Here is a 26,326-nt window from a genome sequence, read left to right on the forward strand (position 1 = left end):
GCTGCCAAAGGCTTCCTCCACAGTAACACCAAGAAAGCTTTTGCCTCAAATAAAAAATTCACTGCAAACGAGCAATCATTAGTCAGTCGCATTTTTCATACAATTGCTGGCAGTGAAAAAGCAAGCGTGCAGGTTGCTGTAAAATAAGGTCTAACTACTTCCACCCAAACAGAACAGAATCCGTTCACATAAGTTTTAGTGGGGGAGAGGGAAACCCTCAGCGCTCCCTCATCCCCTTCTCTCTGTGAGTGATTACAATCTGGTTTTTTTTCTATAAAGCACATTTACTGTGGGAGTTTGATTTGAAAGAGTTTCAAGTAATTTAGACTCTGGCTGCAGGCATACAGATCATTTAAAAACTGATCTTTAAGTGTTTCTACATGCTAATAACATTTCTAGTTGGTGCTACAATCAACAATTTTAATTCTCAACCTACCAACTGAAATATTCAACACATTCCAGGAATTAACTAGGATGAAATCATGTTTTACAGTTAGCCAGCTTGACAGCAATCCCTGTGCTACCAGTTTAGATGCAATACTCTTATTTTGAAGTGGAGGGGTTTGGGACAGGGGAGTGTTTCTTTAGGGGTGATCACTGGCTACCTACAGCTCTTTGAAACCACAGACCTGCTGAAAACAGATTGCATCCTGGTTCAAATTGAAGGCCCCTACAAATGGTCTTTTCTTAATGGACCAGGATTCATCTATCCAGCGTCATGTTCATGAAGCACCTTATTACTCCATGTGGCACCTATGTGATCTCACTAGGTGCAGGTATTTTATTATCCAAGATGAATGACAGAAACAGAATCCAGCCTTAAATAAAAGACAGTAAACTAAGAGGTACTATTTCAGACCCATCTCTTTTGGAATAGAGGGGCAAGTGCAAGATGCCCATTTCTCACCCATTTCTCTAAGACTTTGGAAAGCACATGTGCTAGCTTGCTCCATTTAAGTATCTCTCTTCATCAGCACAAGAACCTCTCACCACCAAAAGACATAGCTCTTATTGCTTTTCAGTACCCTACTTGAAAAAGCCAAATGGACTTGTTAAGTGGTAGGGACAAGCCAAAAGAAAATAAACAAAGCCAGTTTCATTCATAGCCAATGGTAAAATTTTTGATGAAAAGGCTTACAGTGTTACCTTGTAAATATAAGTGCTAAGCTTTCTCAGCTCACAGGTCTGGCAAGAGTTTATTAGCAGCACAAAAAATCCCAGCTAAACGATCCTAACAGAGCAAACTCCTGCAGCACTTCAGACACAGCAAGAACATCGTTCACCACTGAAGTTTAGTTAAATATGCACAATTTTATTTATTGAAGAGATTAGGACAAAAACATTAAACCAAATACATGACAAAGCACCAGAGGCAGTAAAACCCCACCATGCACATCACCAATCTTTCCTCCTATAAGGTACTCATAAAATAAAAAAAAAAAGGTCCTTCTTGACACAGCACCATCTTCAGAGTGTAAAAACATTACTCCTTTATATTCTTAGTTACCAAAATAGAACCAAGGCAGGTCAGCTGCAGCTAGCTTTGTCTCTTGATAAAGAACTGTGAAACATCCTCTTGAGAGTGGGACCATAACTTTCCTGCAAGGCAGGCAAATAGCATCCATACGTCAAATGCCAAGTAGCTGTACGCACATGCCACATACTATAATTAAGCACAAATTCAAGTAACATTTACATACTACAGAGTCCACATGTACCTACCCAAAAAACATGACCACTTCACAAAACATATACAGGCAGTAATATCAGAACAACTGAGGTACTGGAAACACAAATATTTATGCTAAGAGATTTCAATATCATACAGCAATATAAAAGCAGTAATAAAAACATTTGCCAGTCTAAATCAAATAAAGCTATCTAGAAAAAAAAAGCTAAATAAAAAGTTATTTAGGGACAGAAATACCTGAACAGAAAAGAAGTGTGTTAACTACAGCATGTAACATGTCATCCCAAGTCAACCCGTAATTGAAGTACTGGCTTAATACATCACTACTGTGACATTTTCTTCAATAAATAGAATAAGTCTTGACAATACAAAAGGTGCATATTACTGTGTATGTTTCAAGAGGAATATCTGTAATATAAATGTTCAGCTTATTAATACCCTCTTATTTCTTATTCTGGACATAAACAAAAATCAAACCCAAACAATTCTTTTCCCAAGTCAAGGGGAATTCAAAGAAAAAAAAAAAAACAACAAAACAAACAACACAATACTCTTCTTCAGTAATAAAGAGCCCTCTATTTACACATGGGCCAGTCAGTTAAAGAAGAGATCGGTTCTCAGATAAAGACACGACTAAGGGCATTCTGCCCTCTCTAGTCATATACGTGCAGCATGGCAGATATGGAAGCCAGTATCTCATATCTTTTAAAAAAATTATATAGTTTTATTTTTTTTTCCCCATTATAGCAGTAATGCATCTGGAAGTTCGAGTTATAATAGCTTCCTGCAACAAACCATTTGACACAAAACAGAACAGCTTGTTAAATGACAGTTACTTCCCCTTAAGGGAACAAAGCATTAAAATGTCATTTCCTGACAAGAATATTAAGTAGTTTATTTAGAAGAAATGAGTTGAAAATAGCTATCAAGAGACATGAACTGAAATTTTGTTTGTTTTTAGCACCCACTTTTCATGTCAGTCTTTGTGCACCTAATTTTTTTCTTAAATTAATCCCACTGAATATTAGAAATCGGATTTAAAAAAATTTTAGCCAATTGTACTTTCCCTGAATAATGGCTGAAGTTAAATATCTAACAGTGCGATGCCAAGATGTGAGCCGAGGCAAAAAAGTTTCTACTTGTTGTGAGTTACCACTATTTTTAATGGAACAGAAACAGGAGTGATACAGCTGCACCAGAATTGGCATGTGCAGCCTCCTTGGCTCCAAAAAGGTGAGAAGCTACAATTGCTCCATGCTGCCTTTTCTCCTCCAAATCAATCTAACCTGATAGCAAGCTCCCCCCACCCCCCCAATCTGTCCCCATGCTACATTTGTTATATTAGCTCCTTGTGGAGGTTCCTTCTCAATCTGAGGACCTCTGAGTGTCTTTTGCTACCAAGCTAGGCTGATGCAGGACGTGACTTAACACGGTCAGGAAGGGCTCCTTCATGTGTCCATCTCCAGGTTGTGTACCTTCTGAACACCAGTCTTTGTGCTCAGTTAAAGAATGGGTCCAAGTCTTCTTCCATGTTGACATCAGGCACCAGCTGATCTGATACTTCCTTAGCACCATATCCTGAATTCGATACATTAAAATCTGTAGAAAACCAGGGATGGTCCAGAATTTCCTGTGAAGTCAGCCTTTCTGATGGCTCCCGACGCAGTATGCTACGTATGAGGCATTTTGCCTTGGGGGATAGAGTTTCTGGAATGTTAAACTGCCCACGACGGATCTTGCTGAAGAGGGAACTAGGCTCAATGTCATGGAAAGGATAGCGTCCAACTAGCATGGTATAAAGCATGACACCTAGACTCCATACGTCCGCTGCTTTGCCAGAGTAGCTGCCATTTGTGTTCAAGATCTCTGGACTCACATAGGCTGGGCATCCGTGCTTATCAGAGAGAGAGTCATCATTTCCTCTTAAAATATAAGCATCTTCTAGGCTTTCCAATTTCACTCTAGTCCTGCAGGGAAAAAATAAAACAAAACAAACAAAAAAACCCAACCAAACAAAAAAAAAACAAAACAAAAACAAAAATCAAGGTAAGCAAACATCAAAACACGAATTCCAAGCTATTACAATTACACAGTTATATTAGTAATACTTTAAAAAATTCAACAACTGCGGAAGTGCATCAGTGTAAAAACACACTCACAGCACTTGTCACATTGATACTGTCTCTTCTATACTGGTTAAAGGTATTAGAGACATAGGGAATATTGCCACGCACACACCTGTAAGATCTCAAATACAGTTATGTCCAGTAAACTCATTAGTAAGGTCTTAAAAAGATAAAACAAATTGCCATATTCAGGTGTTCAGTAAATTTTACATAGACATGATTTCCAAAAGGAGACATAATCCTCAAAATTTTTTCTGTGTTGGCTGCACTCTAATATGCCTGTGTAGGACCCATGCCCAAATACAAGCCTAGCCCTACTAGACAACCTTATTTTGACACATTCACACTGGTGAGCAGTTACTTGCACCTGTAATTCCACAATGTTCAACAGGAATAAAACTGTCACTCTGACCCTAGATCATCCCTCTGATCAACCAACATTTTTCTTTATCCCAGCCTCAAGAAAGAGCAATTTTAACAGACTTCAGCCTTCCTGAACAGATCTTTGAGCAGAGGGAAATCAGGTGAGCTGAATGCTGAGATTAACAGCAAGCTGATATACCCAGCTGAACCAGAGCAGCTCCTCATGTTGTAAGGAACAGAGAGGCCAGCAAAGGGCTTATGGAAAAATGACAGGGATGCCTTATCTAGATTGCAAACTCCTCCTGCCTGAAAAGCACTGTGAACTTGTCATTGTGCTGCAGTAATTATCTTTGCAAGAGAATTTTTTTTCTCTTATGGATGTTACACAGGAACAGAAAAAATGATGCCCAACTTGCTTGTCATAGCACTAGATCAACATAACCCTTCTTTCCTTTTAGTTCTCACTGCTAGCATCTATAAACTATATTTTAAAAATATGTCCGTGTTAAAGGCATCCAAAAGGATTACCAATCACCCTTTTTTTTTTTTTTTTTGCCAGCAATGGTTGGCTTTGAAGGCAGAATCACTACAATGCAACAGTGCGTCTGGATGGAAGAGTGACCTAGCGGTGGTGCAGGCTTTCATTCAACAACTCAGGATCACAACTGAACTTTGGGTATTACTGTCCTTGTCCCTCAGCCTCACTGGTCTGTATGATCACTCTTAGCCCTGTGTCATGGCCATGTTCCCATACCAGAGACATTCACCGGCAGCGACTGAACTTCAACCCAGAAAGCAGAACTCGCGTTTCTCAACTGAAGCACATCATTTAACAGGCATTAAAGCAGACAAGGAGAGCCCTGTTTCTTGAATGTTTACTGAAGACAACATTGCTAGGACTTGAGTTGCATAAGACAGTCGAGCCAGCTTTGGCTTAGACTTAGTTCCAGGGCAGCTCAGCACTATCTTCTTTGAACCAACAGAAGAGCATTTTACTCCATGGAGTACTCCAGAGGTAACTGTGCTGTAAACTCTCATAATGACACTCGGACCATTTCAACAGCTAGAGACGTTCACTAGCAGAGAGCCCCTTTGGCAATGTGCTTCAAATCAGGAAGTCATAAATACAGAATTCAGAATACCTGGCTCCCAAGCACAGGGTGTCAAGGCAGCTCCTTTTCTCCTTAAATAGACTAGTGTTTTCTCCTCCATTGCGGATGAGGTTTGTGCAACACACCTGCTTCCTGACTAATTACCTATTGCCAGCTTAATGGCACTTCTCCTGGCAATGGACAGCCTCCTTACTAGGACTCAAACAATACTTTATAGCAGGAATACCTTGCACAGGAAGCCGGTTGAAAGGAGAAACTTAACTACAATTATCAAGATCACAGTAATTTCCCTCCATAACTGCCACAGAGGGTCCAAAACAGGAGACTGACCAGAGAAGAGTCCTTTCATGATGCTCAGCTTCGACATTTTCCTGTACCTGCACAGCACAGGAAGAGCAGCGAGGACAAACAGCAAGAGAAAAAACAAACAAACCAACAAACCAACCAACCCAACACCCCAAGGAAGGCAGAGAACAGAGAGGAGGAAATGAAAGGGAAGACAGGGACATGAGTTGTGATTCCATTTGCATTGCCCACCTCAGGTTTTCCACAGAAAAGTATGTGCAGCAATAAAACAGTGAGGCCAGCTACTCAAATGTGCATTAAGTCACTAAACTGCCAGACAGGAAAGCATCAACTCACTCCTGCTAACAGAAGCAGAACACATACACAGGGAGCGGGGCAGAGGATGCTATTTATAAACAACTTACAGGAGGGAATTCACCTCCACACATGCTCTCCCGGCCATCCCAGTGTCAACAGCACAGGGAAACATTGTTTACTTTCCCATCCTATATTACATTTCTGTGAGTTGCCAAAGAATTTAGAGAAACTGACAAGCTTTTATGCTACAGGAAATTATTGGAATTCCCAAAACTTTTATTTTCTACAATGGATGCAGTACAAAACCAACAAAGAGCAGACTGCAAAGTGTGTCAAAAAATTAATCTTTTCCCCAACAGGAGAAAACATTTCTTGATAATAAAACAGAAGTAGCATACAAAAGCCCTGTCCCTGCTTTGCTTTTCTTGCAAAGTGCTGCAACCTGCAGCCCTCCATGCATGCTACAGCAGGTTTTGTTTAAGTAAGCAAATGGAACAGCTGGCCCTTATCTGCCTGCTCCTCCATAAGCTGTGACCAAATGAAGCAAACACTCAAACCAGGTTTTTCATCCTGCTGAGCTGACAGGCTTTGAGGAAACAAAATGTCCCAAATTAAACAAAAACACAACCTTCAGTCCTCCTTCTCCCTCCTTGCCAGCCTCACAACCTTCAGAGACACCCTCGTGTATAAAGTACAAGCGAGGAAATGGCTCCTTTGCAACAAGACGGTGCTCCAGCAGAGATACGGGCACTGGACACGCCACTCCGCGCAGGTACGCATTTCCCTGGCAAACTGCAGGAGCTGCACCTCTCACGCGCACACTGCCAGGCACACAGCCTCAGCATGAATTTCTCCCCCTCCCAGCTACCACCAGAAGCGACTCGGATGTTCCCGTTTTCATTCGTAAGGCTGGGTGTCTTTGTGGAAGGTGACAATGCAGGTTTTCCATCCTTACAGCAAGGAGGGCACAGGATAAGGGAATGGCTCACCGGCACAGCGGCTTGCCCGCTCAGCACGGCCGGGGCACAAAAGCACTGAGGAGGTTTTGCTGCCAAGGGCCCTGGCACGGCTCTGCCGACGCCCCTCACTGCCAGCCAGCACTGGGAGACCCCCCCGCCTGCTGGCACCAGTGACCCACGGGCTTATGTACCTCAGCCTCACATGCAGAACGGAATCTGTAATCAGACTACAACTAGGTAATACACAGGTGTAAATGGCAAATCTCACAGTCATTTCACATGGCTTAGGAGCTGCTATTTCTATTTCCCAGCGCACAGCATCCCATCTCTGTGAGAAAGAGGTTCCAGCTCTGGCTGGCCTTCCCTTCCTCCACATTTCAAGCATTGTCTGAATGAGCTCTGTTTTCTGCATGCCAGAGAGCTGCCTTTTTTTTTTTTTTTTTTTTTTTCTGCTGGGGAGTGGGGAGGTTAGGAGGGGAAGAGGGAAATCTAAATATACAGAAGTGCAGAGACACCCTGGACGAGAAGCAATCTCCCTCCCAACACACTGTCTCTCAGAGGGAGCACTGAAATCAAATATCCAGGAAAAAGAATAAACGCCAAAAACAACAAACAGACCCTCAAAATTGCAAGTAGTATCTGAGAACACAGAACCTCCACAGCAAAGGGTGAGGAGTGCGTCCAATTGCAGAGCGACTGGACAAACCTAAATTCAACACTTGGCAGGCAAGGGACAGACTGAAAACCAAACACTGAGATGTGAAATCACAATCAGCTTTGAAGTGCTTCCCATCACAGAGCAGAAAAAGGATAAATGATTTTTTTTTTTTAAAGTCACATTTCTAAAAAAACTCTCATTCTCTAAATAATGAACTCCCGCATCAGTCAACTGAAAGACCCCCACAAGAGAAAAAAAGTTTTCCAAAAGCATCAGCATTTGAGTTCAGCCATTCAAATGGTTGCAACAAAATTAATCCCTAAAGTTCAAATGTAAGCTACTGCCAAAGCCGGATGAGAATCACTTTGTACACATACTGTAGGGCAACAAAGACTTTTGTCAAGGCTTACGTAATTACAGTACATAATTTCAAGTTTTAATGCAGATCCTGAATAAGCACTTGGAAAAAGAGCATTATGCATCTATCAGATCATTGATAAAACACTGCATTAGTCTAATGCATTAAAAAAAATACAACCCTGAATCATGGCTATTTAAAAAGGGGAAGCTATTCTGCCTATGAATGCTTTCCCATTACTAGTGAATGAAACCACAGAAGTGCAATCAGAGGGCAGCAGCAGCACTCAGACGGGAAATGCGTCTTTGTCCCCATAGAAACCGTCAGGGAAACCCATGAAAAACAATACCACTCTGAATTTCTTATCAATATGCCATTCATTACTTGACTGCATTCAGACTTGGCTCTTCAGTAATGTAACAAAACCTAATCAATTAAATGTCTTCCAGAAGATTCTTCAATGCAACCTCCTGAGTTAGCACCCATCTCTGGCAGCTGGCTTTGTTGCACATCCTACACTTTTTTCAGTGTGATTCGCATTATTCTTCCCTGCAGAGCTTAGGGGCTAGTGGCAAATTACTGTCTCGCCTTTTGACAACGGAGCCAGGGCTGTAAGAACCCAGCATTCACATTTGCTCTCCAAAAGCAAACACAATTTCCATACCAAAATGAGTGGAATTATTCAGAGGGCTCTAAGCTCATAAGGCAGGAGAAAACAAAATCTGGAACATTTAAAGCAGAAATACTGACTGAATGTCCACGGGTTTCAGAGGAAAACATCTCCACTGCAGTGAATAAACAGTCAGTAGTAAAAGAGCCCTTGCCTGAATCAATGAAAGCAGTTGCTTCTTGCCTGTCCCCGAAGCCATCTGTATGGGAAATAACACCTGAACCACAGCTGAGCAACAGTTACCATTTTGGGAACACTAACTGCAGACCAGACCCACAATTTTAGTACAGCATTATCCCCCAGACAACAGCCCGACCAGCTGCTTTGGGAGAAGATGGAAGGAGCCATCCTGCTATGGACACTCCAGGTACACCATCCACTTGCTATTCAGGCTGGGTCAAAATTAGATGATCTAGATTTACAGATTATATATAGCAGCCTCATGCCTCCAGAGACCAGAAAACAACTGTCATCGCCATCTGAAGTGCCGTTTTATTAATATGACAGCAGGTAAATAAAAAATGGCAAATTCTAAAGGGAAGAGGTGCCTCACAATATTCCCCCCTACACACGAGAAAAATGAAGGCACCCAAGCAATGCAATCTCATATTTCAGCATTACTCTGACTGAGGCCAGGAAAGCCTTTCCCTAGGTAGAGACAAGCAAGCCATCAACTGCCCAGTAGATATGGGATTGCTCCTATGTGGCCAATAATTTATAGGTCATTTAATCAAGGTCAGTTGCCAGTACCCCATCATAAAGAAGAGATGAGTATGAATGCAATCATGCCACAAGAGGGTAAGAGTCACAAGGAGGGAAAAAAAAATAAAAGGGAAGCTCGACAATGGAAACAGTTATCTTTTGCTAATTGATTTTTTTAACTAAAGAAATCTCTTCTAAATAACGCAGAAGTAGGTTGCTGTCACAGAGACACTGAGATGGGGAAAACAGCTAATGAAACCCTATGCAGATGATTTGCAGCTTGGTGCAAAGACTCATTCTGAACTCAGAACTACCCGAGCTCCTCCAGGGGCAGTGAGGCTCACAGGATCAGAGGGGAAATGTTATGCTATCAATTTAAATCCTGCTCCTTTCACCATAAGATCCCTTCCAGTGCATAACAGCACACAGCCTGGGAGTTCACCATACAACATCATACGCAACTTGAGGGGAGAAAAAAAAACCAAACAAACCTGCACAAAGGCTGTCAGACAAACAGTCTCTTGCATAATGAAACAGGCTCAAGGATATGTTTCGAAAGACAACTGGGACTTGCAAGCAGTACAGGTTTACAGGATGAACCTTTTTCCTATGGGAAGATTCCCTCACTGGTACTTCCGCAGAATGAGGAAGCCTCTAAAAATTACATTATTTCCTACCCTTGCTCCAAAGGGATGCTTACCAGCACACTCAACCCTGCCCCGCAACCCCTTGCTGACATGCAAGACCCAGCAACTTAGGGCTTTTAACCTGCTTGAAGCTAGCTTTTTTTCCTACAGACATCCACTGTAAAAAAATGCTCTTAAGACCACCCCCTCACACATTTCCAGCAAGGGCTGGGTCCCCAAATTCCCCACAACACTCCGATAGGATTGCTGGGAACAGCCTGTCCTGTACGCCATATACTTAGTTTCTTCCATGCCCTCGTTGCCTAAGAAGACAAAACATTCCCCAAAACGTAGGTAGCTATGCATGTGTTGGGGTGACAGCTTTGAAATCCCATGCAGACCCTTTCACAGAGGGGCTCATTTTCAAAACTGCAAGAAGCTCATTTTTTCATAAGCATCTGGCTCACAGCAGCTCATTCACTTTTATCTTTTTGGATCACACTGAAGGTCAGACTTTTAAAAGGCTCTGCTGTCAACTGTATGCTGTGTTCACCATCTCTTCTAGGTCTTTTCATACAGTGCATGGTGAAGCTCCACAGGGAAAGGAGATCAAAATATTATTTTGTTAACATAACTGCATGTTGTGAAAAAAGCCCTGCACTTGCTGAGCCTGCAGTGGGTACACAGCACCTCCAAGATAAAGCAGGGCCATTATTTCACAAACCCACTGGAAACCTTTTGCTTAGATGTCTGTAAACCTGTCTCCAAGCAATATACATCTACCAAAAAGAAGGTGCTTAAGACCGAACATGCCCCAGGTTGGTTCCTGTTTACAATATCCACCTTTCCTCTCTCTCCCAAGCCTGAAGTATAATCTCATGGTGTCATAATAAGGACAATTAGAAGAAAAAGCTGCATAAAAATTTCACCATGACAGTTCACTACAGCCACCGCCAGCTGAGCTGCCTACCTCCCCCTTCCTCACCCCTAACACAGAAGTCTTCAGTCTCTGCTCAAAAGTCAATATGGAGTATTTTGCACCAAGTCTATGGATGGAGGTTTTTAAGTCTTCAAAACAACCAGGTGTTGAACTCCTAATGCAAGGTGTCTTAAGAGACATCTACTTCCAGGCACTGCATAGCACTTATCATTGGACAGATCAGTCCCATGATGGGCATCTTGTAACGGGCACCCAAACATGCCAACCACATCTGGCACAACAGCCAACACATAACACGGTGTTCAGCCAGAGGCAGCTCCCGAAAAGTCACACAGCATGGCCAGGGATGGCGGACAGGACATGGAGACAGTCCACAATAGTACAGCCCAGACTAAAGGCAGGTCCCCAAGCAGGGCCCCAATCCTGCTCCAAGCAGGGCACAAGGCTGCACCTCCACACCAACCTTCAGCAGAGCTAGTGCTTGAGGCTACAAAGACTGAAGAAGAAAAGATACATGTCCAACTATGAGCCAAATATCTAGGAGAGAACAGTCTGAGGGCAAAACCTGCTGCAGACTCCAAAACTGGGTGCTACAGCAAAGGCTCTCACCACTCATGGTCTGGCTGAAGGGCCTTGGAGTTGACTCAAGTTCCATTAGAGCTCTGATCCTCATCCCAGGGCCAGCCAGCAGCCAACTTTTCCCTGGTTTTTGCTTTCATTCATGACCTTAGGCACAGCCCTTAACCTTTGTGACTATCCACACCCTTGGGAGGAGATTTAAGCACTTGACAGGGCTGGCGTGATGTTCAACATCTGCAGATAGCCTCCTGCACCCCCCTGGGAAGGGTACTGCATACTCAACAAATCCAAAATGTGTTTCTCCCAGGAACACTGCAAGGAAACAGAGCCTTGGTAATCAAACCGCATGAAGGCAAAAGGGAGCATGAACCCTTCTGCAGAGAACAGTTGTGCAACTGCTTCATCCTCTATCCAGTCTGACAGCAGAGATTTGCTGCCTGTGAAGAAATTCGCTTTCCTCCCCATATTCTAGGAAGATGCAATATAACAGTAATTTCTGGGCTGAAATTTGACCTATGATTCTCTGCCACTGAAGAAATTATGCTCTTTGATCCTGTGACCCCATACAGGGTAATGCAAAGTGCTTAAATGACAAAACAAGCAGAGATTGGTTTTATTTCTAAATCACAGAATGTTAGGGATTGGAAGGGACCTCAAAAGATCATCTAGTCCAATCCCCCTGCCAGAGCAGGAACACCCAGATGAGGTTACACAGGAAGGCGTCCAGGCAGGTTTTGAACGTCTCCAGAGAAGGAGACTCCACAATCTTCTGGTATTTAAAGAGAACTCCCATTTTGTTTAATTTTCTTCCACATTAGGACTCTCTTTCTAGGACTTAGGAAAAGCATTAACTTATCTGTTCTCTTCTGAATTGTAAATAAAACAGCAGTTTCTAGCACCACAGCGAAAAAGCAACTGACTACATTACAATTTGACAAATACTGGGGAGGAAACTCTACCACTAAGTATAAGAAAATGAAAAGTCTACTTGGAAAAAGTATATGCTATATGCATTCTGTATTTTTCACGGGATCAGGTTTGTATCACTAGGATTGCAAACTACCTAACTAGGTCACCTTAAAGCATCATCCACTCAAAGCTGAGAAATTCTAGAGTAAAAACAGAATTTAAAAAAATGTGAAGAGCACCAAATAAATATGTTATGCTAACACAGGCTTTCTAAATTAGTGTACTGTACTGGCTGCATTCCCCTGGGTGCAGAGCAAAAAGTATCAAGTTCTGTTTATTTTTATTGAATCCCACCTGCCTACCATTTCTCATATTTACACAAAGAATACAGGAAAATTACAATATCTAAATACCAAAATTATTTTAATTTTACCTTCAACAAGTATGATGAATATAAAACTTCTTTAAGCTTCAAATATTACGACAGCTAATATTTTAATATAATTAAAGTCTTAAAAACGCACTAAAGAAATTATTAATTCTCTGACAGCAGAAATGGTCTTATATTAAGAAAACCATTGGAACAACCAACAGAGAAACAGTTGTGTTAATTCTGAGATATTCGAGGTGGCTCCTTCTCAAAACATCTGCTACATATCAGACTGATGAAGTGCTTCATTAGCTATATACTGTATGTAGTGCTATTTTTAATGCAACCCAAAAAACCCTGGCCATTCTGCAACATCCTCACAGGACACCAGCTAGGAGAAGGGCACAGTCACTCTGCCCAAGGGCCCACTATGATGACAGGCTGTACGAAGAAAACTGTAAATACCATGACACGAACACAGCAAAAAATCAGCAAAAGCAAAGGCCCCGCAACGTGAACACAGACCTGGTTTAATAAGCAGGACAAGAAAAAATGACCAACATGGACGGAAACAGAAAATGTTCAAAACTGCATGTTTTATCTTAGCTCATCTCCACTGTTTTGGATTGAAGTTTTATTTAAAAGTTTAAGGACCCATTTTTTAAAAATATTTAAGAATCTTCTAGGTACTTTAGAAAGTCTGGTGAGACCCAGCATGGCAAGTCAGTGTTGTTTTCCATATTTTCAGTGTTCTGAATGTCACTGGCCTCATTTAATGAATGTGCTGCTGCTTGCTAACCCAGTCTTACAAAACATTTCCAGCCATGCTGTAATGTCTTAGAAGTTCTGCTTCATCAAGTTCAACTGCAGGTTTAAGGAGCTCAACTCTGAAATTTCAATATTAAAAGACCACAAATACACACACATCCCAAAAAACATAATCCCTCAACCTTCTTTTAAACAAAGTGGAGAAAAGAAAAAAATAAACAAACAATCCAACCTAAGGTGCTTGGCAACAGCACACATGATTTTCATGGGATGCAATTTACCTTATCTTCAAATTTTCTGCAGTTCAGGATTAAAAGAAGCTATAGATAACGTATCTTGAAACAAATTGGTTTTGTTGGTTTCTGTGCTATGGAATTTTATATTTCATTTTAAGTGCTGAATTTATTTACACATATGCATAGTAAGACATAACGCATCAGCACAGTCTACCTTTCATTTAGCACATCAGTAGAACATCACTAGAAAAAATAGGATCCCCACAAAATGCTCAGCACTACCAGCCTCCAACTTCACTTTTTTCACCTTCCTACTCCCCAGTTCATTACAAACATCACATCCCTGCAATTAGCAGCATCCAAATAACATGTATTCTTAGCAATGACCTCAAGAGGAACAAAGAGCACTCATGACTGCTGCTAGATTGGGAGCTCGAAGCTTTGCAAATTCCAGCTGTAATTTAGATAATGGGAATATGGAGGAAATAGTTTCAATGCTGCCTCCAACACTCCAGGAGCTCTGATTTCATATTGAACTACCAGGATATCGTTAGGATCAATGGAAGGAGTATGTACTAAGAAACGCTTTAATTGATTTTCTTTTTTAAACGAATGGAACAGCTTCCATATATCCTTCACATTCTCTCTGGCTCCTCCAGTCTGGCATCTCTCAGCTAAGAGCAGACAACTATCTTACTAAAAAAATAAAAGCAGTGAGTTTTCCACTCATGTATTGCCTTGCACACTGGATTTCCCATCTTTTCTTCTACCAAAATAAAAGCTGTGAGAATCTTCAAGAAGAGAAAGTTTAAAAGCAGTAGATACTAAAGGCGAACTGCAGAAAAACAGACTTGAAGAAATAGTAAGGAAAAGAACTACTGAGAAAGAGCTCCACTGAAGAACAGGCGACACATAGCAGCAAAGTTCACATGCATTTCTCAAACATCATTTTCATCTCTTTTCCTCCTCCTTGGTTCATTACCAGTACCAAAGAGTGACAGATCGTGCGGCACCCACCTCCCAGGCACTGCCGCTGACGGGACATCCTGAAAGGCAGCCTGCTCAGCATGTGGGTACCAGCACCCGCAGCCTCAGGGAAACACCAGGTTAGAGGGGGTGCAAACAACACACAAACACCTCCCTGAGTCCACAAGGACCACAAAGATTCTTCAGCTTCATTACAGCACCAGATTGGAAGTGATGACTGAAAACAGTCTGATGATTGGAGTATGTGAAAAAAGACAGTCGCTCTTTGTTTCTATTTCTATCTCACACTATTTCATCTCTGTTTATTTAGCAGAGGAAGGATTACAATACCTCTCTACTTACAAATCAACATTACATCCAGAAGAAAATGGCATTATGGTTATCTTAAAAATAACCAGCAAGTTGTATTTGACCTTTCAAGTGAATTATTGTATAATTAGAAGACACTGTTCAAAAGTGAGTAGCTGTGTGATTTTGCAGATTACAGTTACATTAGAAACATTCATAAAAGCAAACACTGCTATTATAGTACGCACCACTCTTCTTGGGTGGCTAAAGGATTTGGCCCTGTGCCTGGTCTCGCATTCAGTTCTTAGTAAGCAGCGGGGTAGGAGTTCAAAAGTGCTCAGCACGGGCCCATGTCTGCACCCGCCGCGCTGCTCGGGGCTCACGCTGCCTCCGCTTCCAGCAGAAAGTGAGAGTGAGCCCTGGGGCTTCTCCAAGTCCTTCATAAAAAACCACGCAAGTTTACTTACATCCCCAGGAAAAAAAAAAAAAAATCTATTTTAACGTTATGACATTATCAGCTACAACAGAAAACAATCCCTCCCTCAACTATTTTGTACAAGTTTCCTTATTATCTACATCAAGGGTGCTATAATGGTGTTTAATTATTAAACTCAGAGTAGAAGTTGTGAAAGTGCAGTTTACATCATCTGCTTTGCATTTCTCTCTGAATGGACACTAAGTTTCATTTCACATTTTTTTTTTATTTGGAAGGAGGAATGTGTAATGATATATATTGGGGCCGCAGTAGAAAAATAAGGAATAGCTATGTGCTTTTCCGAAAATTGCCTGAACTGAATTAAGAAGTGAAAATATGTCATATTTTTCAGTTTGTAAAGAGATTAAAAGGCAAAGTTTATTTTGAAAAACTGAGCTTGTAGAAAAATTTAAGTACAGAATATTTAAACAGGATAGATGGTTACAATTTATATTTTAAGGCCAGGAACTTCTCTTTCCTGACTAAATTGTGTATTGTTTTTTTCTAATCCTTAGATCGCAGACTTACTGAGCCTGTAGAAAACTTATGTGCCCCAGCTGTTGCTTATAACTTCCCCAAACAGCCCCAAATGGAATTGATATGCACTGGTTATTTTTAACAAAGCTCTCCAGAACATCCATTTCACTTTGCAACAGTTTGAATAAGCTTTCAGACAATCTATAGGATTTAACTAAAAGGGAAAAAATTTTCCCTATCTTCTACCAAGACATGAAAAAGCAACAAAGGCAGGCTCTGTCCCCATTTACTTGCCTTTTTTTTCCTAATGGTCATCTTCCAATGTAATCCCTCTGTGAAAGCCTGACATTAATTTTAAGAGTGTTCATTATTCCAGTGCTTCGTGTGGAAGTTGCAAGTGAATATATGATGTAACATGATGAAAACTGGAAACCACAAGGAAAGAGATACAAAGTTTCCAGAGGTGCAACAGTATAGCTATGGCTCAGCTTCAGAAACAGCACTTCAACAGAATATCTAGAGCAGCCAGCATTATTTTTTGCCCTGCCCTCCCATACTCCTTCCCCGAATAGTTGAGCACCCAAGTACTGAGAGGAGAGCATGCAGGGTGGAGATACCAAAACGAAAAAGTAGTTCCCCAAGAACCACAACAGCTCTGGTACTAAAAACAGGCACCCACACAGCAAGGCAGTTTTAGTCATAGTGTGATTAGTGACCACATAATACCCTCGGAAGCAGCCTCCAGACCCTTCCCAGCACAGGAAGGAAGAAGCTATCCTCAAAGCAGCCCTTCAAAGCACTGGTGGCCCTTCTCCCCAGCCTGTATCATCATTAACCACTGCGCTGTTATTCCTTTTCATGCCTCCTTGATGGAATGAGACATTTCAGTCCCCAACCCTCTTCAACATACTGGATCTTTTGCTCCTTCCCTCTCTTAACACTAGCAGTATTTATGATGGCGCAGCTCTTGCAGACATCTATGCTGAGCCTTCCTCCAGGAGATGTCCCCTCCTTAGGAACGAGGGTGCTCCTCTGGTTGGAGTTCCAGAGGCCAGGCAAAGATGCAAACAGCACTCTAAACTTTACTCCAAAGCCTAAGCCAGAAGGCTAAATGGCAGATCCATCCCATGATCAGATTGCAGAGGAAAATAAAGAAAGTGTAACACCTTGTGTACCACAAACAAACAGTACAGTGTCAATGAAAGGTACAGCAACCTGTAACTCTGAATATCTGACCTCAGGCACTGCAACCTGTAAAGTAAAGGAGACTCTTACCTTTCCTCATCCTTGAAAATAAACTTTCGCAGCTTGAGATCTCGCAGTACCAGTCCTCCATCATGGCAGTGTGCAACAGCAGAAGCTATTTGATAGAAGAGTTTGGCTGCCTCCTCTTCTTTAAGCTTCTTGCAGGTACGAACAAACGAATGCATGTCCCCATAGCTCCTTTCAAAGAACACATACGCTTTTGTCTCCCCAAGAATTATTTCAGTAATTTGGTTGATATTTTTATGTGCAGGCAGACAAAAACATGGTGCTAATAACTCCTGGTAGCAGCCAATGTCAAACACCTGCAGGAACAATGACAGTAAAGCCAGGGTTAGAGACATGAAGGACAGTGAAGTTATTGTACATCTAATTCTGTTAACAGAACCATTTCTAAGTACAATTTATGCTGCTGCTAAAGCTGCACCGATGTAAACAGGATGTCACAAGCTCACGGCACTGATGACAAAACAGACTATACAACCCCACACAGAACACACACGTAACCTTGACAGCCAAAGCTCATCTTCAAAACTTGGGGCAAGAATAGTTTGATTAGCTAATAGCTGATCAAATTTAGAATGTAATCTGAATTAAGCTGTGAATACCAGCAACTTAGAAAGGCAATACACAGAAGGAAATATGCTTATCTTCTATTTTCCATCCAAATAAACTCATAGAGAATACAGCCTGTAGCTTTGTACTGAGAGAAGCTGTCGTATTAAACCCACCCGATACACATGCCTCTCTCTTGATTTTATTAACCCATTAGAGCTTTAAGTATTTTCAGGTTTAAAACATCATCTATTGCTATTCATATTTACTTCCTGCCTTTCTTTCATCTCTGGCAAACAGCAAAGTCACTTTCACTTTCAAAGTCTCAGTTTTACAATGGCTGTTTGTAAGGTCAAAAAATAGCCCTGCCTGTTGGAGTGCAGACAAACATCCTTCAAAAGGCAAAGACGAAACCACCCTGAACTCTCTGCATTTCAATCAAGTACTCCATTAAAAGCAAAGTGTCCCTTTACTATAAGTATGTTATCACTGATCTTATGAATGAGCTGTAAGAATTAAAAAGGCTGCTGGGAAACCCAAATATAAAAAGTTACTATAATCTAGTGATGACGAATGAATCAGTATTTGAGTCAACTGAGAAATACCCACATTACAAGAACAAGAAAGACTTCATTGAGAATAACAGAAGTCAGGGTGCTAAAAGAGAATATGAGCAAAATATTGATAGGAGTGGGTTTTATTTTTAATTATACCTGCTCCAGAGATACAACAAAACAAGGGATTAGCATTTCCACCAGCATAAAATTCTATTAATATGTAACTTACTCTTGGGTGTTTTGTTACTTTGGTAAAAATAATTTAAGGTAGTCTCGTGTCATTCTAACCCAACATAGAAATTAAGAACTGGTATAGGTCTCTAACCAACTGCTTTAAACTGCAATTGTTTTTCTTCTTTTTGTGTTGTAGTATTTGTATTCCAACAGCTCGTATTTGTATCCTCTCCAAGAAGCAAACCTCCCTGCTTTCTTTGAAGCTTTAAAAAGCTTTCAAAACTGAGTGTGAGAGATACGGTTCAATCAGAATTTACCTGAGGCTTCAAAACCTGAGTCATATTTAATGCTTCAGCGCACAGTCCTAACAAACTCTTTCCACAGAACAGGACCCAAACCCCAAGAAACCGGGGCATCACCTCCCCACAAACCTTTTTCTCCTCACCCCATACCTGTGGTGCTGTATTCCGGCACATGCGAAAACAACCATAAAGGCAGACTGCCAAACAGATCCAACACATTTTACAGAGGCTAGATTAGCACTGAGGCATTCTGGTGACATGGTGCACCAGGGAAGCAAAATTGGGGTGGGGAGGGGGTGTTGCTAAAATCCCCGGTCTGTAATCCTTTCCAGAGGAGAACTGATTGACATTTGTATCTCAAAACTCATAAGTACTACATTGTTAAGTGAATGGCTCTTCTACAAAGCTACTGCTATGAAATAAATTTTAAGCAGGAACATTCATGTAGCTCAAACCCTCTTGGAGGAAAAAAAAAAAAAAAAAAGCCTTTTCGCAATTCCCTCCTAGCCAGATTATCCTGATATAAATTAGTTACATTTTGTGGGTCTCGGACTATGTTAAATAAGTAGGTCTGGATATGTACCAGTCCTATGTTTGAAAGGGGGGTAGGGAGATGGGAAGCATTATCATGCTGCTACAGTCCAGAATACCTTTTTATAAAGGACTTCTTTGTATCCCAGCTTTTAAGATCCCTGGCCTTAATTCAGCAAATGTCCAATAAGCCGCAGTTTGATTTAGTTCTTGCTGGGAAGTGGAAGTGAGAAGTTACCATTGTTTGGATGCCACAGAGCCTTGAAGCAAATAACAGCATCTGTACAGTCAGCGGGTGCAGCCAAATGAATCTTGAGAATCGTCAGTATGTGTCTGTTATCCAAACCAATGTTTCTGCAAGCAATATCTAAGAGCATCTTCAGTAAGATACCAGATAGCAGGTCTCTTAGCCAGAAGGCTACTTGACAAATAGTAGTCAGGATACTGCAGGCATTTTAAAACACATTAAATTAAGATGAGTTCAGGACTGACAACTACATATTCACAAACTAGCAATTCAGGCTAAGATCATATTTTTGGAGCACAGCTAGAAGTAATGCCTAGCACATATGGAAAAACTGATACTACTCAAATGTCAGGATGAGCTCAAAAACATACAGCTGAAAGGGAAGGAAAAAACATAAAGTCCACTCTTTGTGAGCTGCAGTTATGCTGTTCATACTGTTATCAAAACGGTGCCTTAATCCTGCAAACCAAACAGGAAACAAAGAGCATAGCCCCTGCTTCACTACTTGCTGTCCAAGTTCACCTATAATTTCATGCAGAGCAGCAGTTTTGTGGGATCTGTTTATTTCATGAAAAGATGCCAATGTCCTAGAGTGCAGCACTGTATGACTGCACCGAGCAGGGCTTTCATTCTAGAAATTCTCATGTTCTGTTTCAGTTTAGTAACAAAGCACTCAGTTCAGCATGCAATATTAGTCCTTTGCAAAGTCACGGGCCCTTTTTTCCCCTAAATAACCACACAAAGTCCTAGGTTGCCTAAGCACGAGGTTTTATAACTCAATCAGTAAGCATATTTAAATTGCCCTCTGAACTTCAATCTTTACAAATAGCAACCAGGAGCAATTATTTTCTCTTCCCTGCTACAGCCTAGTCCATAACTTCTTATGAATCAAGTACGAGAAAGTATGAAACAGCAATACTATCATTAATCCCTGGAAAACAAATAAGCGATAATATGTCTACTTTTCCATTTTGCAGTTAGTTTGACACTAGAAATATGCCCAAGATAGCCAAATGGCACAATTTTGTATTTTTGGAACAATACAAACACTGCAGGCTGTGTTGCAAGGTTGCAATTTGCTACGTAGTTATAAAAACTGCTACTAGGTACTGCCTCAGTTTGCTGGACATAAGTCAGGCTCGCTACAGACAATGAGAATCACAGTTTAGGAACAAAGGAAAAATATTCCCTCAGCCCCAAAACAGAAAAACGTCTCTCCACAGACATGCACACATGTGGGTTTCTTTTTCCCACAGTTCACCTTTCAATTGTAGAAGCAATTTGGGAGGAAGCAGCAAAAAGCAGGCAGGCTACAAAGAGTGCGATAGCTATTTTGTCTGCTCTTCTAAAAACCGTAGGTGTGCAGGTTTTATTCTTGTTCAGTTGTGCAATGGGGGAGGATGCTGTTTGCAAACAACCTCCACTGTGAGGGAGCTCAGGCTGATTAATTTGATGTGGCTTTTTTTTTAAATCACTTTTAAGACCAAGCTGATGGCAATCTCCCCTGGTTTCTACATCTTCTTCTGTACCCCAACTCACAGAACAAGGGACAGGAAAAATCGAGGAAGCCGGCAGGTCCCAACACCTTAAAATTAGCTGGGGATTTCCTACTCCATTTTGAAAAGCGAGAGTGGGGAAGATGAGGCTTTCTCCTGATCTGAACTCGCGTTAAGACCTACTTAAAGCACGTCTCTTTCCAGAACAGTATCCCCCGGGTAAAAGGCAGAACTGACTCCGAGCCACCGCTTTAACGTGGCCATTGTCTAGAGAGAGGGAAAAGTTACAGGATGCGCCTTTAATCCTGTCTCTCTGCCTTTTGTTTCTCAACTGTTTAATAATTGAGCTACACGTCCGTGCTTGGCCCTCCTGCAAGACACAGGAAACCAACCCGCGACAGCAGGTTGACCCAGGGGAGAACAAGGAGGAGAGGTATTACCTTGCAAACCAGCTCTTCGCCACTGTGCAGATGTACGGCTCGGAAAACGTGGTCTCCCTCGAGAGGCTCCAACAATAAGTATTTCCCGATGCAAGAAACGCAATGCGACAAGTTCGGGGTCTCCGGCGGGCTCGGCGAGCCTAGATTCGGGCTAAAACTCTGGCTTGGCTCGATGGACCGTATGGACGAGAGCTCCTCAAAATCCTGGGTTTTATTCCGCGGTCTCCCATATCGTGCTATCGTGATAGGGGTTGACCTTTGTATGTTCATGAGTATGGAGAAGACCAGCCGAGACGCTGCACCGGAGCCCTGGCGTGGAGCGCGGTCCCTCGCCCGTCCAGCTGCGGCTGCCTTTGTGTGGCGGGGGGGGCGGGAGCGCGGCGGCGGCGGGCGACCAGCCTCAGCGCCGCGTCCTGGGCACAGGGAGAGAGCGCTCAGCCCGCGGCCCTTTGTTCCCGCCGGCGGCCGGGCGCGGAGCGGTGCGGAACGGCGCGGCGGGGCAGCGGCGCCCGGGGCGAGGGAGCAGCGGCGGCGAGGAGCGGCACGGCCGGGCCTCGGCGGCCGCCGCTCCCACGGGGCGCGCAGCGCGGGCGAAAACAAAAGGTTAGGAAACGCGCTGCGCGCAGCGGGGACCGTCGTTTCTCTCCTACGGCGAGGCAGAGCCGCGCTGCCGCGGCCGGGCTGTAGATGGCGTGTGAGCCTCACCGCTGGCGCCCGGGGCGCTCCAAAAATGCCCCGCGAAATAGCGAGGGAGCATTTAACTTGGAGCGGGCAGAGGCCGGGCCGACAAAAGAGCGCTCCGCGCGGCGGGAGGCTCGGCGGGGCCGCCCCGGCGGATGGGGCCGCGCACCGGCGGCAGCCGCGCAGGCACGGGGAACAGCGGCGGAACGCGGGGCAGCGCGCACCGCTTCGCGCCGGCGAAAAGAAACGTGCTGCTGTTGTCGCGGCCGCCTCGATAGAAGAACAAAAAGTGCAACCACGGGCGAGGGAAGGGGAACGCTTTCACGTTTCCATCGCACAGCAGGATTTTTGTTTGGAGGCTCGTTTCCTTCGCAGCTTTTTTATGTAGTTCACGCACAAAGAAAAGAAAAACCAGCACGGCGAGAAGGGGGCTGACTTCTCACTGCAGGGACTGCAGCGGCAAAAAGTGAATGGCTGGGGACAGGGAATAAACTGGAATCGTCTAAAAAAAAATTAAAAATCGGGGAGCAGATTTTGTTTCAGTCTTTTTTTTTTTTTTCTTTCTTTTCCGGGGGTAGGACAAGGGGGAGGAAAGGAATGGCCGCGCCGCTCCCCTTCAGCAAGGCATCGTTTCTCCCCGGCGTATTAGTAGCTACTTACGTGGCGGGGACGCTGGCTGCCTCCGTGCCTCGCTGCCGGCCGCCGCACGCCCGCACGGTGCCCAGCGCGCAGGCTGACTGCCCCGCCGCCGCCGCCCGCCCCGGCCCGGCCCGGCCCGGCCCCGCCGCCCACCGCGCCGCGCCCCGCCCCGGCCGCCCGCCCCGCCCCGCCCCGGGCACCCGCCGCCTCCCCCCGCCGCCGGCCGCGCTCGGGGTAAACAAGGTGAGACGTCCTTCCGCAGCCCCGCCGAGCTCTGCCGGGGGGGCTCTGGGGGCAGCCCGCCGAGGCCAGTCCCCTTGCACCAGTGTGCACCAGTGTGCACCAGTGTGATGGTGAACGCGGCTCTCCCCGCTGCCTGAGCTCCGGCATGTCCAGCTTCTCGGAGTATTGCCCTTGCGGTTGGGGCTGAGAAGTTAACTAATTAATTTTAATATAATAACAAATTATGAAATAATAGAAATAATAACAATAATGGAATAAATTTCCCTAACAGAAGACTCAGCCCCCCCTCCCCGCCCGGGCGGGGATGTCGGGTGCGTTATCACATGTGCTGGCGCCGGAGCTCAAGGCGGCTGAGCTTTTTCTTTCTCAATGAAGAAATCTTTTTTTTTTTTTTTTTTTTTTTTTTTTTCTTTCCGGGCAGCGTGGGTCTCCGCGTACTTACTGGAGCAAAAGTGGTTCTTTCCCGGTGCAGTCGGGTGGGAGGACACTTCTCCCGACTCCAGGCTTGTCTTAATCCATCCCAAAATTAAAACGAGGCGGGGGGGAGAGGAAGCAAAGGGAAAACGTAAGCCCTTTCGCTCTGCACAGAGAAAGCCATGAATGAGGTCGGTCTGTCCCCGCCCAGCACCACTGTGGTCTACTAGGATTTTTTCACCCGCTCCCCTTTCATTGTTTAAATCACAGGAGTTTGGATAAATATTAAAATTTTTTGAGCGGCTTCCTGAACTCATAATGAGCCTGGTGTTTACTCCCTCCCTTTCGACAGGGTGTTGGTTGTGAATCCCTTTAAAACAACGACAAAGAAAAAAACCCACCCAACATAAACCAGCAGTAAGAAGAAGACAGGGTGAGCAGGGCTCAGTCCCGCAGCTGCAGCCTTTGCAGAGCGATGCCAAGGGGCTGCCTGTGTCTTAGCACCCCTTTTCCCACATCAGCACAGAGGAGGAGCAGAAATAGGAGAAGGGTTGTTTTGGGGTAAGGACCTGTGGGTTTGGATGGTGCTTGTTTTCAAAGGCTAGGGAGAAATGAGCATGCTAATAACTAAATGACCCTGATGGAGAGAGCTGTCTCAGAGGTGCCCACTTTGGGGTAGAGAGAAACACTTCTGAAAAGGGCTCCAATGAGGATTCCTTCATTGGGGCTGGTCTTGGCAGAGGAGTCTTCAGAAATGGCTGTGGTGAGGGGTAGCCCTTCCTCCACAGCATTGCACCCGCCCCATATCTCATCCTCCACACAAGGAGCTATATGTGCCCTGCTATGCAGTTATAAAAGAAATACCGCTGAGAAAGGATTGTCATTATAGTAAGTTTGGCATGAAGAAACAGCCTCTGGCGACAGAGTCTGCTGGGATTTGACCCGGTGAATGTCCCTTGGGTAACAGGCAAGGACACAGACTCAGTGATCTGCAACAACCTGTAGGATGACCTGCAGACCGCATCTTTGCTATCTGCTGTAAAACAAAAAGGTATTTTCCTCCCATTCCTCAGTCATTCCCATCACCTCTGAATACTCTGTCACTTTTCAATACCATTTTTAGAAATGGGATGAGCAGTGCCAGATACTGAATCATTGCAAATAAGGACAAGCCATCAAGTTATGCAATACGTTCTCCAGTCTCACATCCTGTGATCCAAATCAAACATTCTTTTCTTAGTAGATGGCTTTTTACACAATTTCTCCCTTCCTCTCCCCCTGCATACTCCTGACTATGACACAGCATGAGAGACCTAAGCTCTTGCATCAACCTTTGTTCTCTAGACCCATGTTTTCTGTTTAACTTTCTTAGTTACCCAGCATCAGCTGGAGCCACAGTCCCTAGCAACTCTGGAAAGGCTACCCAGAGCCTCGAGGCCCAACAGGAGAAAGGAGTAAGAGGGGAAAGGGATGAAAAATCTAGTTCGTTCTAAGCCTCTAGTTGGAAACTCCTGATTTTTAATAGAATCTGAAGAAGTGATTCAGGGTGGAATGGGATACACCTGTCATAAAGATAAATATTCAGGTTTGGAATTAAGAGGTTATAAATTTCAGTTTCTGGATTTCATTCTATCCTTAAAGGCTTTGAGAGATACATGTACTGTGGCTGGGAATGGCACAGTTATCTATCCATAGGGTAAATTCATCTCTTCCAACATATTTTAATAATTTTTCTTTCCTTTTCTATGGTATCTTTCCCCAAACCTAACACTTTGTAAACACTGCTTGTGTTCTCAGACATGTCAGTGAATCTATTGCCATTTTAGTCCAATGTTAAAGGAATAAGCTCTGAATAAACAAATCTTCATATGCCTCATAGAGACATTAGGTGCACATAATCCTATGCCTGTTTTTACTGATGTAAGTGTGTCAGTCAGCTGAAACTGTAGAGTAGAGTCAGCATGTAATATGTGAGATGTTAAAATGAATCAGGTTCTAAAAGTCCAATCAAAGTCTGAAGACAAAGACAGCAGTAAAGTTTTGTCTAACTGCTGCCTGTTGTGCATAGCTGTGGTGCTTGTGTAGGAGGCATTAACCAAATGAGAAGAGATGCTTGACATGAAACATGTTGGCCAGAATGTCTGGGCTAAAGAGATGCCAGTGGCTGGTCCAAGCATAAATGTCATGTTCACAGTACTTGGAGACTCTTGTTTGAAGTAAACTGTGTTGGAAAGTATGGTTTCATTATATGTTCTCATTCAATTGAATGACAGAAATTTCCTGAATATGAAATATAAAACAGTTACTGAATCAATGGTACCAAAGAAATAGCCAGCAGAATGGCAAATGACAAAACTATCATGCTGTCCCCATGACCTTTCTGGAGATACTGATGCATGTCAGAATGAAGGTTGCCTTCTACCCCCTAAGTGAGCTGGGGAGGGTTCCTTTTAGGACTATTTACTGACCGACTTTTCATCTCTGGACTACAGTGTATTCATCTGCCTCGTCTGGAAACTGTCACCTAGAGGGACAATCCCATTAGAAGTTTCTTTATCTTGTAAGTGGGCTCTGCAATTACCCACTTCTTTGATGACCATGTCCATTACCATAGTGCTGAGTTCCCTCTCTGGAATGGCTCTTCCTGTGGGAAATGCAACTGAGGGAGAGGTTTCCCTGGAGCCTTATTTTCCCTTTTTCCTATACTTCGGTGTCTCACGAGTGTCTATGGAGAAGGCCTTCCATTTTCATGCTTTGGAAAGTATGCACCAAGCTCTCCCCTTTTCTGTATCCAAGGTTTCTCTGCAGGTAAACAGCAACAATAGATGTAGAAATTGGAGTTTCCCCTGTCAGGGACTAAGAAAAAGATATTAAGTGAAAAGACATCT

General features: G+C 43.3%; 1 protein-coding gene across 1 annotated transcript; it reads right to left on the reverse strand.

Moving 5' to 3' along the window:
* Positions 1-1,309: 1,309 nt before the first annotated feature.
* Positions 1,310-22,839, reverse strand: TRIB2 (tribbles pseudokinase 2). The gene is made up of 4 exons (XM_065632654.1): positions 22,803-22,839; positions 21,462-21,874; positions 17,172-17,464; positions 1,310-3,657 (listed from the first exon to the last, which is right to left on the reverse strand). The coding sequence occupies exons 2-4, from the start codon at positions 21,729-21,731 to the stop codon at positions 3,189-3,191; spliced, it is 1,032 nt and encodes a 343-aa protein (XP_065488726.1). The 5' UTR covers positions 21,732-21,874; positions 22,803-22,839; the 3' UTR covers positions 1,310-3,188.
* Positions 22,840-26,326: the final 3,487 nt, after the last annotated feature.

Source organism: Caloenas nicobarica, chromosome 3 (assembly GCF_036013445.1).
Source record: "Caloenas nicobarica isolate bCalNic1 chromosome 3, bCalNic1.hap1, whole genome shotgun sequence".
Taxonomy (NCBI): domain Eukaryota; kingdom Metazoa; phylum Chordata; class Aves; order Columbiformes; family Columbidae; genus Caloenas; species Caloenas nicobarica.